Here is a 12,893-nt window from a genome sequence, read left to right as displayed (position 1 = left end):
GGATGTAAAGAAGGAAAGAGGAGGGAAAGGTAAGGCAAGATGTTAGAATGATAGATCCATCTCTTTTCTCTCTCCAGTTCTAATCACTCCCAGCTGCTTTGCTGATAGTGATCATTTTTAGTTTTTGTAGCAGAGGAAGACAGGAAATGTCCTTACCTATTTTACTATGCTGGATGCTCCTCACAGTGCCCATGGTGGCAAAGCGACAGATCAGAGGACAGCCCTCCTTCTCCAGACTATATGCCTCCACCTTGGTTCATTTCAACACAACACAACACAACACAACACAGTCAGTGTCCCACAGATCTGTTTCATCTACAACAAGAATACCACCTAACAACTAGGAGGCTGAATGCTGTGATTTTCACAAATGCAACTTTTCTAAATACTTGTCCCATCTAATGGATCATGATTTCAAGTGCGGTTGTGCATCTCTCTAAACTCAAACAGTCTAAGTCATTCATGTATTGCAGAAATGCATATTTTTGAAATGGAATATTTAACACTGACAAGCTGCACAGCTGCTGATTAAATTTCTCAAAATATAGATATTCCAGCCTCCTATCATCCACACATTACTATTTAACTGCATACTTAGACAGGAAGACATGATATCTACTAAGATAGCAATATACACACGTGGACAAAATTGTTGGTACCCCTCAGTTAAAGAAGGAAAAACCCACAATTCTCACTGAAATCACTTGAAACTCACAAAAGTAACAATAAATAAAAATTTATTGAAAATTAAATAATCAAAAACAGCCATTACTTTTGAATTGTTGATTAACATAATTATTTTAAAAAACAAACTAATGAAACAGGCCTGGACAAAAATGATGGTACCTCTATAAAAGACTGAAAACTATTTGACCAGAGTGACATGATTAACTCAGGTGTGTCATTTAATTGACATCACAGGTGTTTCCAAACTCATAATCAGTCAGTCTGCCTATTTAAAGGGAGACAAGTAGTCACCCTGCTGTTTGGTGAAAAGGTGTGTACCACACTGAACATGGACAACAGAAAGCGAAGGAGAGAATTGTCCCAGGACATCCGAAAAAAAATTATAGACAAACATCTTAAAGGTAAAGGCTATAAGACCATCTCTAAACAGCTTGAAGTTCCTGTGACAACAGTGGCTCATATTATTCAGAAGTTCAAGACCCACGGGACAGTAGCCAACCTCCCTGGACGTGGCCGCAAGAGGAAAATTGATGACAAATTGAAGAGACGGATCGTTGGAATTGTATCCAAAGAGCCCAGAGCAACCTCCAAAGAAATTAAAGGTGAACTCCAAGGCCAAGGTACATCAGTGTCAGATCGCACCATTCGTCGTTGTTTGAGCCAAAGTGGACTTCATGGGAGACGACCAAGGAGGACACCACTGCTGAAAAAAACTCATAAAAAAGCCAGACTGGAATTTGCAAAAATGCATGTTGACAAGCCACAAAGCTTCTGGGAGAATGTCCTTTGGACAGATGAGACCAAACTGGAGCTTTTTGGTAAGGCACATCAACTCTATGTTCATAGACTCAAAAACCAAGCATACGAAGAAAAGAACACTGTCCCTACGGTGAAACATGGAGGAGGCTCAGTAATGTTTTGGGGCTGCTTTGCTGCATCTGGCACAGGGTGTCTTGAAAGTGTGCAAGGTACGATGAAATCTGAAGACTATCAAGGCATTCTGGAGAGAAATGTGCTGCCTCGTGTCAGAAAGCTTGGTCTCAGTCGCAGGTCATGGGTCTTCCAACAGGACAACGATCCAAAACACACAGCCAAAAACACCCAAGAATGGCTGAGAGAAAAGCGTTGGACTATTCTAAAGTGGCCTTCTATGAGCCCAGATCTGAATCCCATTGAACATATGTGGAAGGAGCTGAAACATGCCATTTGGAGAAGACACCCATCAAACCTGAGACAACTGGAGCTGTTTGCTCATGAGGAGTGGGCCAAAATACCTGTTGACAGCTGCAGAATGCTCATTGACAAATACAGAAATTGTTTAATTGCAGTGATTGCCTCAAAAGGTTGTGCAACAAAATATTAAGTTATGGGTACCATCATTTTTGTCCAGCCCTATTTCATTAGTTTGTTTTTTTAAATAATTATGTTAATCAACAATTCAAAAGTGATGGCTGATTTTGATTATTTAATTTTCAATACATTTTTATTTATTGTTACTTTTGTGAGTTTCAAGTGATTTCAGTGAGAATTGTGGGTTTTTCCTTCTTTAACTGAGGGGTACCAACAATTTTGTCCACGTGTGTATGTATCAGTTTATTGGGGATGCAGCTACAACAAGGTCACTAATTGATGTTTTACTGCTGACAGGTACAAAGATGTAAAAAAAAAAAAAAAAAAAGTCATTACTGGAAAGATGTGTGTCCAGCTAAATGGAGACAATATAAATAAAGAATAAACCTGTAAGACCCAAACATAAAAAACAGCAAAGAATAATATATAAATATAATAATATAAATAATATATATGTAACATACGTATTATATGTATGTATGTGTGTGTGTGTGTGTGTGTGTGTGTGTGTGTGTGTGTGTGTGTGTGTGTGTGTGTGTGTGTGTGTGTGTGTGTGTGTGTGTATATACATACATATATATATGTATTGAAACTCAAATATAGGAAAAATTAGCAAACTTAATATACATATATATGTTTAAATAAAGGGCTGCACTGTGGAGTAGTGGTTAGCACTTTCGCCTTGCAGCAAGAAAACATTCTAAGGTTAACTGATTATTTTAGATTACCCGTAGGTGTGAATGTGAGCGTGAGTGTTTGTCTGTATATGTAGCCCTGCGACAGACTGGCGACCTGTTCAGGGTTTCCCCTGCCTTAAAGGATAAAAGGATAAAGCAATGTATAGATAATGGATGGATTGATGTAATAATAATAACCCCAAAAAATAATTGAAAAAAATAAAACTGATGTATTTTTGCAACAGTGGGTCTTGCAGGGTTAAAATGGGACAGATATCAGAGTAAAAATAGGTTTATTGTAACGTAACCTTGCATCCTCCAGTTGCCACTACAAACAGGACTCCACCTCCACAGCAGACCAGTCCAGGTTCCTGCTCCACCTGAGCCATACAGGGAGAGTGGTTAAGACTACTGCTAAATTAAAAATGATGAATATTGTCTATTTAATAAAAATGATCATAAACGGGAGCTGTTTCAACCAGGCTTCATGTACCTGTACAATCTGCTGGGAGGCAAAAGGATGGCAGTTGTAGACGTGCACCATGTTTGGTCCTCCTGCTGTAGATGAGATTCAGCCCAGAACGCCTCACTGAAGCTTCCTCTTCTTTCCACTCCTTTATCTATATTTCTTAGAGGCTTTGTCCATCAGGTTAGATACAGGAAAACTACTGCAGGAAAATCCCACTGCAAAACAGTTTGAAATTAGTCCAATCTCACACCAAATCATGGACACTTTCTGTAGGGCTGGATAGTTCACATTGAAGGACTGACATATGGGATGTTTTCTTACTCATCTCTTGTGGTTCATAGCAGTGTAGGAAGTTAGTTTTATCAGCATGTGTATCTATTACATGTGAAATGTGTGATACCATTACATATGCAGTAAAAGATTAATTCACATATAATTACATGCAGTTTTTGGAAAATTTGCACAAGAAATATCACATTTCTGACACATGAATTTTGTATGTAAGGTAATATTGGTGGACATTTCCACCTGCTTTAGATATAATAAAATGGAATTTTGCTTGTGATGCGTTCTATGTATTGAATAAAGTTACATTTCTAAAATGTTTACAGAAACTTACTCCTAATAAGCCATTTTTAACCGTTTTCAAAGGGGTTTTTCTTTGGTAGAAAGAAATTTCAATGAAAACTATTAATTGGAAAACCGTCTGCAGTCTTCACAGAGCTTCACAATTGGACTTTCTTTAGTAAAATGACCAAATAAGTAATCATAGTAGTATTACTTCATCTTTAGTCTCTGTCCAGAGAAAGTCACTCCAAACTTTGTTGTGACTTTTGAGAACCACTAAATCAAACCAAAAGTATCCAGACAAAAATGTTGAAACCAAAACAACAGTGAAAAGCTGCCAGTTCGTGTCTCAGTCAGTACATTAGAGCTGAATCGGGGCTGTGGTGTCTCTAATCGATATCACATGCCGCAGTCTTGTGAGCAGCAGCAGCTCCGCTTGTTTTACTTCAAATCACCTCATTTCACCGCCTGTTTGTTCACATTCTACTTCCTGCGGTTGAGTGTTTACAGAAGATAAGTAGTGTTCAAAGTAAATTACCTCCTTTGCTGCCAAATCTTCAGTTTCTCTTCTCTTCCTACTTGAGCTTCGTTGCTGCAGTTTATTGATTTCACGCTGGAAAGGAGGAAGTGAACCGTCAACCACAACATCATAGTGCCCGCCCTCCCTCGATTCTAATTGGCTTCGGAGCCTGCTTGTATTGCGATCGACGTTCTCATTGGCTATCGAGCTGTCATAAACTGAAGGGTGGATCTCTTATTTTCACTTTTCTCAATTGTGATTTTAATTTTTTTATTTTATTTTCACCATTTTAAACATGAGTTCAGCAATGTGTGATTTTGAAATAAAAGCTGAAGATGTGAAGCATCAATATAAAGATATATTTTATACAGGGTATGTGCAAGAGAAGCAATATTAATCTGTTTTTTTATAGTATTATGACAAAAACTTGGCTGTTGTAGCTTTCAGAAAATCAATATATGAATAATTAAAAAAAGATTAATGTAAAATAGCATTATTAGGATATAGGAATATATAGGAAAATAGAGAAAAATATCACAAGAGAATACATGATATGATTAGTCTGTAATAACAACGGTTTCAAGGTTTATTTTTTTAAGCATAAAAAATGTTGACTTAAAAAATGTTAATGGTTCTGTTTGTATTGTCTGCAACACAAAGTTGAGGACACCGTTCAAAAGTTTGATGTTTTTTGATGGTTTTTAGTGTCCTTTAGCCAGATGAGTTGAATTTTAGTCCATAATTTATCATGTGTTAATGAGAATGAAACTTATAGGCTATTTTATGATCTAAAAAGCTCATATAAGTAGGTCAGTGTCAGATGCATCATTGTATTTGTCATTCAGCCTGTGAAAAAGAAAGAACAAGCAGAAACAAAGAAAGAGTACCAGTGGACAACAAAGATGACAGTAGACATGTTCTTAAATATACAGTTGGTTTTGTGTAGTAAACACTTCATGTCAGCATGTCATCAGAATGGTTTTTTTGAAACTTGTTCAAGATAAAAACATTTTTACTTTAATTGTATTCATTTTTTGGAAAAAAAAAAAAAAACATATGCAGATGCCTAAAGTCTGAGAGCTGAGGAAGAAACAAACGGACCAAAAAGACCATGCAGGAAGACACAACTGATGAATCAAAGAAGACAAACCACATGGGGGCAGGAGTTGACAAAAAAGGGAGGATATCAGGGATTATGTACATGCACCATAAACTGCAATGAAATGGGAACCTGACATTTATACGTGCAAATGTATGGATAAAAATATACCAGCTCCTATAGGATTTACAGATTATACTGTTTTTCGCTTGAAGGGACTGTGGTCGGCTGTTAAAATGGCGCCTGAAGATAAAGGACAAGCAAGAAAAATGTTAAAGTTAAAGTTACTGAGCGAAATAACTTTAAAAAGAACTTTTTTAAATTCTGCACATTTTCTCATTTAATCGAAAGAGGTAGCAAGGTACATTTTATTCATTTACACTTGTCTACATTTTCTGTTTCCTTTTGAGGCAAAATGTTAGCTAAAAATGTATGCTAGCAGAGTAACCGATATATAAAGTACTGGAATAACAGTCGCTAGAAATTTATGTTTGTTTCTTTTCCTCTTTATCTTTATTTACATTTATTTTATATTTAACTCTAATCGTTAACAGGGCACTAGTGTTCACATTTTCTGAGCTCCTAAAAGGGTGAAAACTTATTCTTGTTGATTAAAAAAAAAATTAGCATAGTGTGTGGTACCATTCTGTTAAAAGCAATATCACCTGCAAGCAATTGAGTAATTAACTTGAGAAGGTATGGCTATATAGGTCTATTAAAACGGAACTAATTAGCATTGTGCGCCTAAATATTTAATTGCATTTTCACTTCAGTTTCATTCAGGCTGCAATTAAAATGACAGAGGGGGGAAAAGCCTCAAGTCACCAGCGCAAGATAGATATGTAGACACAATATTAGCGAGTTTATTTTGGACAAAGCAGGAAAACATCCCTCAGAGGGCTAACATGCCTAAGATTCACATACCCTTAAAATTTTTTTTGCTGCTGGAGGGCTTTCCAGATAATTAACATACCTCCGAACTTCCATTTAAACAGTTTATACTGCCACTATACAACAAGGTAACGTTACATAGCCGAAACATAACTATATATATATTTTATTAATCCGCGTAAGCAAGCATTTGAACGTGACGAAGTTTCATCTGTGAGCCTGAATGCAGCATCTCTCTCCCTCCCTCTCTCCGGTGCTGACAGGTACTCCGGGGTTGCGGCTTTCTGCAGACTTCAGCTGAGGTGTGGACAGTAAGTTCAGTTGATGTCATCCGCCGATTGAAACTTTGCAGTGCAACGTGCCAAAGCGAGGCTACTATAGTCAGCTCTCAGACTGGGGGTGCTCCTACATCAACTCTGCATTATATTCTCAGCAAATGTGCAGCCTGCATGCAGCAGTCGGCTGCAGCTCCTGTCTGTCCTTCTGCAACTCTCGCAAGGTAAGACTGATTTGTTACTTTAATAATGGACACTTTCATTTATTATCGTTTCATTCGAACAGAAATGCATCAATGCTACACGACATTTTAAGGATATAACCTAATAACAGTTGCTGCAATCTTCTGACAAAATTTAATTGCTAAATTAGAAACGCCTACTTGAGCATAGTTTGATTTCCACTTCATATCTGACAACTATATTGGGGCTTTGTGACCAAAATGAACTTGAACAACTTGTTTTGCATCTGTTTTTGTCGATTAAATTTTCAAATAACTGAGTTGTAGACCTTTAAGTCCTACTTTTCAGTTATGATTCAACACTGAATTGCATGAATTCTTGTACTCTAGAGTGAATTTTCTAAAAATGATTATGGTAATTCTTGCATTGTAATCTGCAGTGATAGGAGAAAGGCGAGGAAGAATTGTTCCTCTTTGCTAGGGGGACACACTGTGCCCCGTTTGACCTTCTCATCTTCTTCTTCAAAAAAAAAACAGAAATGCTGCTAAGCTGTTTGTAGATCTACAGTATTAAGAGCATAATTCAGGCATCTCCCAGGAATGGCCCTACCTCAGAGCTGAGTCATGCAAATTATACCTCTTTTTTCTTTCTTCTATATTTGAGCTGTTATCAACAGACCACAATCTTTTCATGTCAAATTACAAGCCATAAAAGCCAAATATACTGTCTGACTTGACATCAAGTTGTCTTCCTAAATATTCCTGAAGCAAGTGAAATTTTTACAGCAAGAGAAGAGGAAATAACCAAACTGCACTGATATTTTTCTTGCCATGAAAGAAGAAACTGATCCATATAACTTGGAAGATTTCATTGCAATGCTATTTTACATCCCACTGATAAGAATTTCTATTTTTTTTTAAGACAAATTAAACAGAATTCCATACAAGTGGTAACTAGTTGTAAATTCTTCTGTGCATTTCCACAGTGATGTTTTATAGGGCAACAAATTGTAATGCAGCAACATGTTGGCTCTCAGCTCCTGGAAATACTTTTGAGATCCAAGCAAGGATGTCAGTAAAAGCCACTAAACCAGTTTTTAGGATGAAATAAATCTTCATGATATTGATTTACAAAAAAAAATTATCCTAATTATTGTCAGTCAAGTGATTCAAGTAATTTGTTATTCTGTTATTTCAAGGAAAAAATACAAGAGATGAAGTCTGACTGGAAAGTGTATAATTTTATGGGGTTGAATTACACTGCCAAAGCATTTTCCTCTTTCCCTCGGGGCTTGTAAAAGAAATCCAGAGATGCTTGTATTTAAATACCCAATGAAGCGGAGAAAATTAGCATCGGAGGAAACATCGGAGCCATGTGGGACTAGTGAAGAAAAACCTTCAATGAAACGCAACCGTCTGGAGGAAAAAATCCAAACCGAATGAAAAGTGCTGATACTGTGGTGCAGTCTGATAATACCCCCTCCGCTCCGTGCAGAGACACAGTGAAAGTCATCTAGAATTTCACACAAATAAGATGTTTGCTGCTGTGTGGCTACTTAGCTGCAAGCCCAGCCATGCTTGATGTGCACCTGTGTGTGTGTGTGTGTGTGTGTGAAAGAGAGAGATCAACTCAGACAGAGATAACTTAATGAAGTTGTCATTTTTGCAAACCCCTCTGGCAGTGGTTTGGTCTACGCTTTTTACAGAAACAGGCAGTTGTGAAGTCACTTTAACTCTTTAGTGAGGCTGTTGGATAAACAGATAGATATACAAGGGGGATATAGCAAAAAGGATGAAAAAAGGATCCTAAAGGTGCAGAAATGATGAGGAGGAAAATGCAGATAAAGCAAGAAAAGGCGATTAAGAGCAGTCAAGGTAGTAGAATAAGATTCCAAACCACCAAAGAAATGAAAGCAGGAGTGTAGAAGACAAGGTTTGTAAAGGACAACAAGAACAAAACAAAGTGTGAGGAAACTGTAGGAGAGAAAGGGAATTAAGTAATTTCATGGATTAAAGGAAGACAAGTAATGGTGAGGTGTTATTAACTAGTTCAAAAATAGCTCTTCTTCCATGTAACAAACAGTAGTTATTCAGTGTCTAAGCTGGTCCTCACTGAAGTATCCTTCTTAGTCATATTTCAGCTGATTCTGTACTTACTGTAACCTGCAGGTAAACACATTCTGGAGACAGTTTCAGACATGTTCTCAAGACGAGCACCCAACCACAGGGAGAAAATGATATTCCAACTCAGTCACATGTCTGTTTTCACACCTCCGAAATAGTTCAGGAGAGGTCAAAGAACCTTTTTACGAACTGTTATGTCCCTGCCATTTTTGTGCACCGGAATGGTTTTCATTGAATACAGAACAACAGAGTAAATAGATGTTTTAGGACCCAGCGGGTTAGATGTGCGATTTTATGCCTTGTTTATGACCTGTCATGAATGAAAAGTCTGGCCAGCCCTAAGTGAAGTATTTTGACTGTTTGCAAATTTCTCTTGAATTTCAAAACTGACATGAGATCTTGGTACAGAGTTGGCCTTGACTGTGCAGCCTGATCATTGCAATGCAATGGACGCGTATCAAACAGGATTTGGTTATATTTTGTAGCGAAGACACTCGAAGCTGAGATCCACGATGCAGTGTTCATGCTGTATGCCAAGTGTATGATTTGAAATGGGTGTCAGTTATGTTTAATTATGTGTCTGTAATGTAGCTCAGTTACCCATGTGTTTGTGTGAGTTTTCAGTATGTAGTAACAGATGACTCGATCCGACTTTTTCTCTTCATGTATCAGTTCCAATACCATAGCTATGGCATTCTACTAAATTTAAAACATGCTAACCTCGCTGTGCATTTGGATGGTTTTCTCTGTGTGTCTTGGTATGCTGTTGTGTTTTTTTTCTGACTGTTGTGTAGTGTTTCTAAGTTGATTGTAGCTGTGTGTATACCCAAGTCAAATTTCCCCTTTGGAGCAGTAAACCAGCTTATCATATTTTTATGTAAGATGACTCCCAACCAAACATAAATAAATAATCGCAACTGAATGTGGTAACACAAAATTTTGTAAAGACTCTGACAAAGACACAACGTGGATCACTTACATTAGGACTGAATTGATCTGCTTAATTAGGCCGGTCTGGTGCCAGAACCAGATCTACTAGATCAGTACATCTCTGCCACAGTTAGGAGTCACTGATCTGGAAAGGTACGCTGGCTTCCTCATATACTTGCTACTAACTTTCCTGACTAGAACGGGTCTCCAAAACTGATAGTGTTGTGTTAAGAACAGATAGACTAACATATCAGAACTGACTTAAATACATCAGTTTTGGGCAAATTCGTGCACAGGTTTTCGCGTTGCTGACCCCTTCTGAACTCTGGATTGTTTAAGAATTCAGCCAGCCTTCTAGCCTAGCTGCGCTAGACAACCCACGGCAACGAATTTAATTCTCTGCCAGGGTGGGTCTAGTTACCCTCCATAAGGCTCGAGGCTGGATTCTCCTAAAACTGGCCGGACCAATCACCATGAAGTGTAGAGTCAGAAGGCGGGCGTAACGAAGTGACGACAGAGGCGTGACGATTCTGACAGAAAAAACCGGCGCACAATAAACAGTTATCTTTCGACTCGGCTTTGGCCACAGCCCTTAAAGATTTGAAGCTAAAATTCAACTTGAAAGATAAACAAAGGACGGCACTTAAGTGTTTCATTGAGAAGAAAGACGTATTTGGACTTATGCCGACGGGATATGGCAAATCCTTAATATACCAGTTGGCTCCGTGGCTCCGCTGGTTGGGAAGCTAATGGAACTTACCAACAATCCGCCGGTGCTCTCGGAACTACGTCAACCTATTCGTTGCGTTGATTGGTTGTTTACCTACCCAATTGCTGCAGAGGGATTTGATAGACAACCTTTTAGCCCGCCTCCCTCCCTGTCGAGCTTCCCTAGACCCTTGTGCCATCAGAAACATGGGTGTAGCATGGCTAGGCTACCAGCCTTCTTCTCTGCAGGGTAAAACCAACAACAGTCCGTCTTCATTTACATGATCATGATTTGATCCAGAGTTCACATTGAGAGGAGGGTTATTCACAGAGAAGGCTCCTGTCAGTGTTTGTGTGTGTGTGTGTTCTTGTAGTTGAAACATTGTGAGTACCATTTTCTGCATTTAACTATGAAAGTGAGGACATTTTTAAAAAGTGAGGACATTTTGGCTGGTCCTCACTTTGAAACAGCCATGTTTGAGGGTGAAGACTTGTTTTTAGAGAACAGGTATGAATTGAGGTTTGGTTAGAGTTAGGGTAAGGATTAAGTTTAGGCAATCAGTTGTGAAAGTTAAGGTTAGGGTAAGGCTCTAGGAAATGCATTATGCTTATGGATGTCCTCACTAAGATAGAAGTACAAACGTGTGTGTGTGTGTGTGTGTGTGTGTGTGTGTGTGTGTGTGTGTGTGTGTGTGTGTGTGTGTGTGTGTGTGTGTGTGTGTGTGTGAGAGAGAGAGAGAGAGAGAGAGACAGAGAGGCAGAGAGGAGAGAGAGTGAGAGAGAGTAGGGTGCTGTTCTACAATGGAATAGCATTTTAACTCATTTAATAATGTAAAAATAGAAAACCAAGTGTAAGAATATTTTACATTGTGTAACTGGGGCAGGAAAAATAAATACCCATACATTCTTAATAATTACCTCAGTAGTGAACACTGATTATATGATCATACTGTGATGATGTTTAACTTTTAACTTTTGAAAAATGCAATTTAAAGAGAGTGACTGATAATAGGATCTAATGTTCAGATGTTTTATGATTGTAAGCCGCTTTTAGAAAAAAAAATGGAGCAGAATATTGACTTTAACCATATTGGCTAGTCCTACTTGATGCATTGTGCCGTCTGTGGTGGTATTATTTACACTTTCCCAAACAGTAACTGGTTCATTGAGTACAAAAAGTACAGTCAGCACGACATGTGTAACATGGATGAATATTCTGAAATGCACTGAGTGTAGCTGTATTTCATCTGACAAAAAGGAAACAACCTTTTGTGCCAACTGAAATGTCAGCACCATTGCCTGCTACTGTCTCTGAGTTTCATCTTCTCTGCACAGCGTCCTTCATTTGAAATAATCACATCGTGCTGCCTAGCTGAGTAACATCAGCTGGAATTGGCCTGGTGGTGAGGCTGATGTTATTTTTTTGCAGCTTAATTCAATTGGTTGGATTGTGTCACTCTAATGTGATTGGCAAAACGGATGCCCTTGGACTATAAAAGGCAGCCAATAGAGGCATTAGAGAGTGGCTGAGTAAAAGGGGAAATTGTCCTCTAATGCTGTGTTGTCTGCTCTGCCTTTGTGTTTGTTGTTCATCATACTTGCTTTGGAATTTGGTAAGCATCTGTCAAAAAACCAGGCCTGTTTAGATCGTACAGTAAGTGAGTCTATTTATATTCTACAATAAAATGGATGTTGCTATGGTACCCTAGAGAATCGTGGTCATGGGAAACAGCTGAGGTCAAACCAACAGGAAGAGGAGAATAGGGGAACAAGTGCTTTTAAGGGTTAGAATATGGGTTCAGTTTTCTCCAAAGTGAACTGGTTCTACTGGGATATACTTTCCCTCAGTGTTCACTTCTTTTCAACCCACGATCGCTGACCCTTCTATCCTCTTCTCTGCTGTGAGCAGTATTGGAATGTATACAAGCATGTCTTTCCCTTGTAAATAAAAAGAAAAAATACCAACAGTGTAGAAAAGAGAATCCCAAGACAGATCATAAAAGCTTACTTGTTGGCCAGTTGTTGACATCCCTACTGAATTGCCCTTGACTTATGTCTTGCTTCTAACCTAGAAAAGGAAATCTGACCTCCCTAAAGAGCATGTGCCACATGCATATTTTTTTCATTTTTTCCTGCCAAGGAATATCTAACTCCCTTAAATTGCTTTCCCTCCAACGACTCCTCAAATTGAATCCAAGTGTTCAGTTGTTTGTCTGAAAAGACTCTGTTATCTTCCGAGGGTTTTCAACAAGCCATGTGGAGCCCCTTTGAAAAGTTTATGAGATAAACCGCTGACAATATCAGGGAAGGCCTCAACACTTTAAAATGGCGTGCAGCTGTTCAGTAGTCTGTGCTGCTCAGTTGTTACACGGATCATCTGGCTGAAAGATGCACAGAAAGTGTTTAATATCAAG

General features: G+C 38.4%; 1 protein-coding gene across 3 annotated transcripts in view; it reads right to left on the bottom strand.

Annotated features, from left to right (window-relative positions):
- The window catches only part of hps3 (HPS3 biogenesis of lysosomal organelles complex 2 subunit 1), a 29,073-nt gene extending 24,689 nt beyond the window's left edge, over window positions 1-4,384 (bottom strand). For all 3 annotated transcript variants that reach the window (XM_022197934.2, XM_022197936.2, XM_022197935.2), the window contains exons 1-4: window positions 4,289-4,384; window positions 3,208-3,398; window positions 3,023-3,094; window positions 157-250 (exon numbers count right to left, since the gene is read on the bottom strand). In XM_022197934.2, the coding sequence (XP_022053626.2) occupies window positions 157-250; window positions 3,023-3,094; window positions 3,208-3,258 (217 nt within the window). In that variant the 5' untranslated portion in view covers window positions 3,259-3,398; window positions 4,289-4,384. The remainder of the gene's footprint in view (window positions 1-156; window positions 251-3,022; window positions 3,095-3,207; window positions 3,399-4,288) is intronic.
- Between the last annotated feature and the right edge of the window lie 8,509 nt (window positions 4,385-12,893).

Source organism: Acanthochromis polyacanthus, chromosome 4 (assembly GCF_021347895.1).
Source record: "Acanthochromis polyacanthus isolate Apoly-LR-REF ecotype Palm Island chromosome 4, KAUST_Apoly_ChrSc, whole genome shotgun sequence".
In the NCBI taxonomy this organism is placed as follows: Eukaryota; Metazoa; Chordata; class Actinopteri; family Pomacentridae; genus Acanthochromis; species Acanthochromis polyacanthus.
This window is presented reverse-complemented; position numbering and strand designations above follow the sequence as displayed.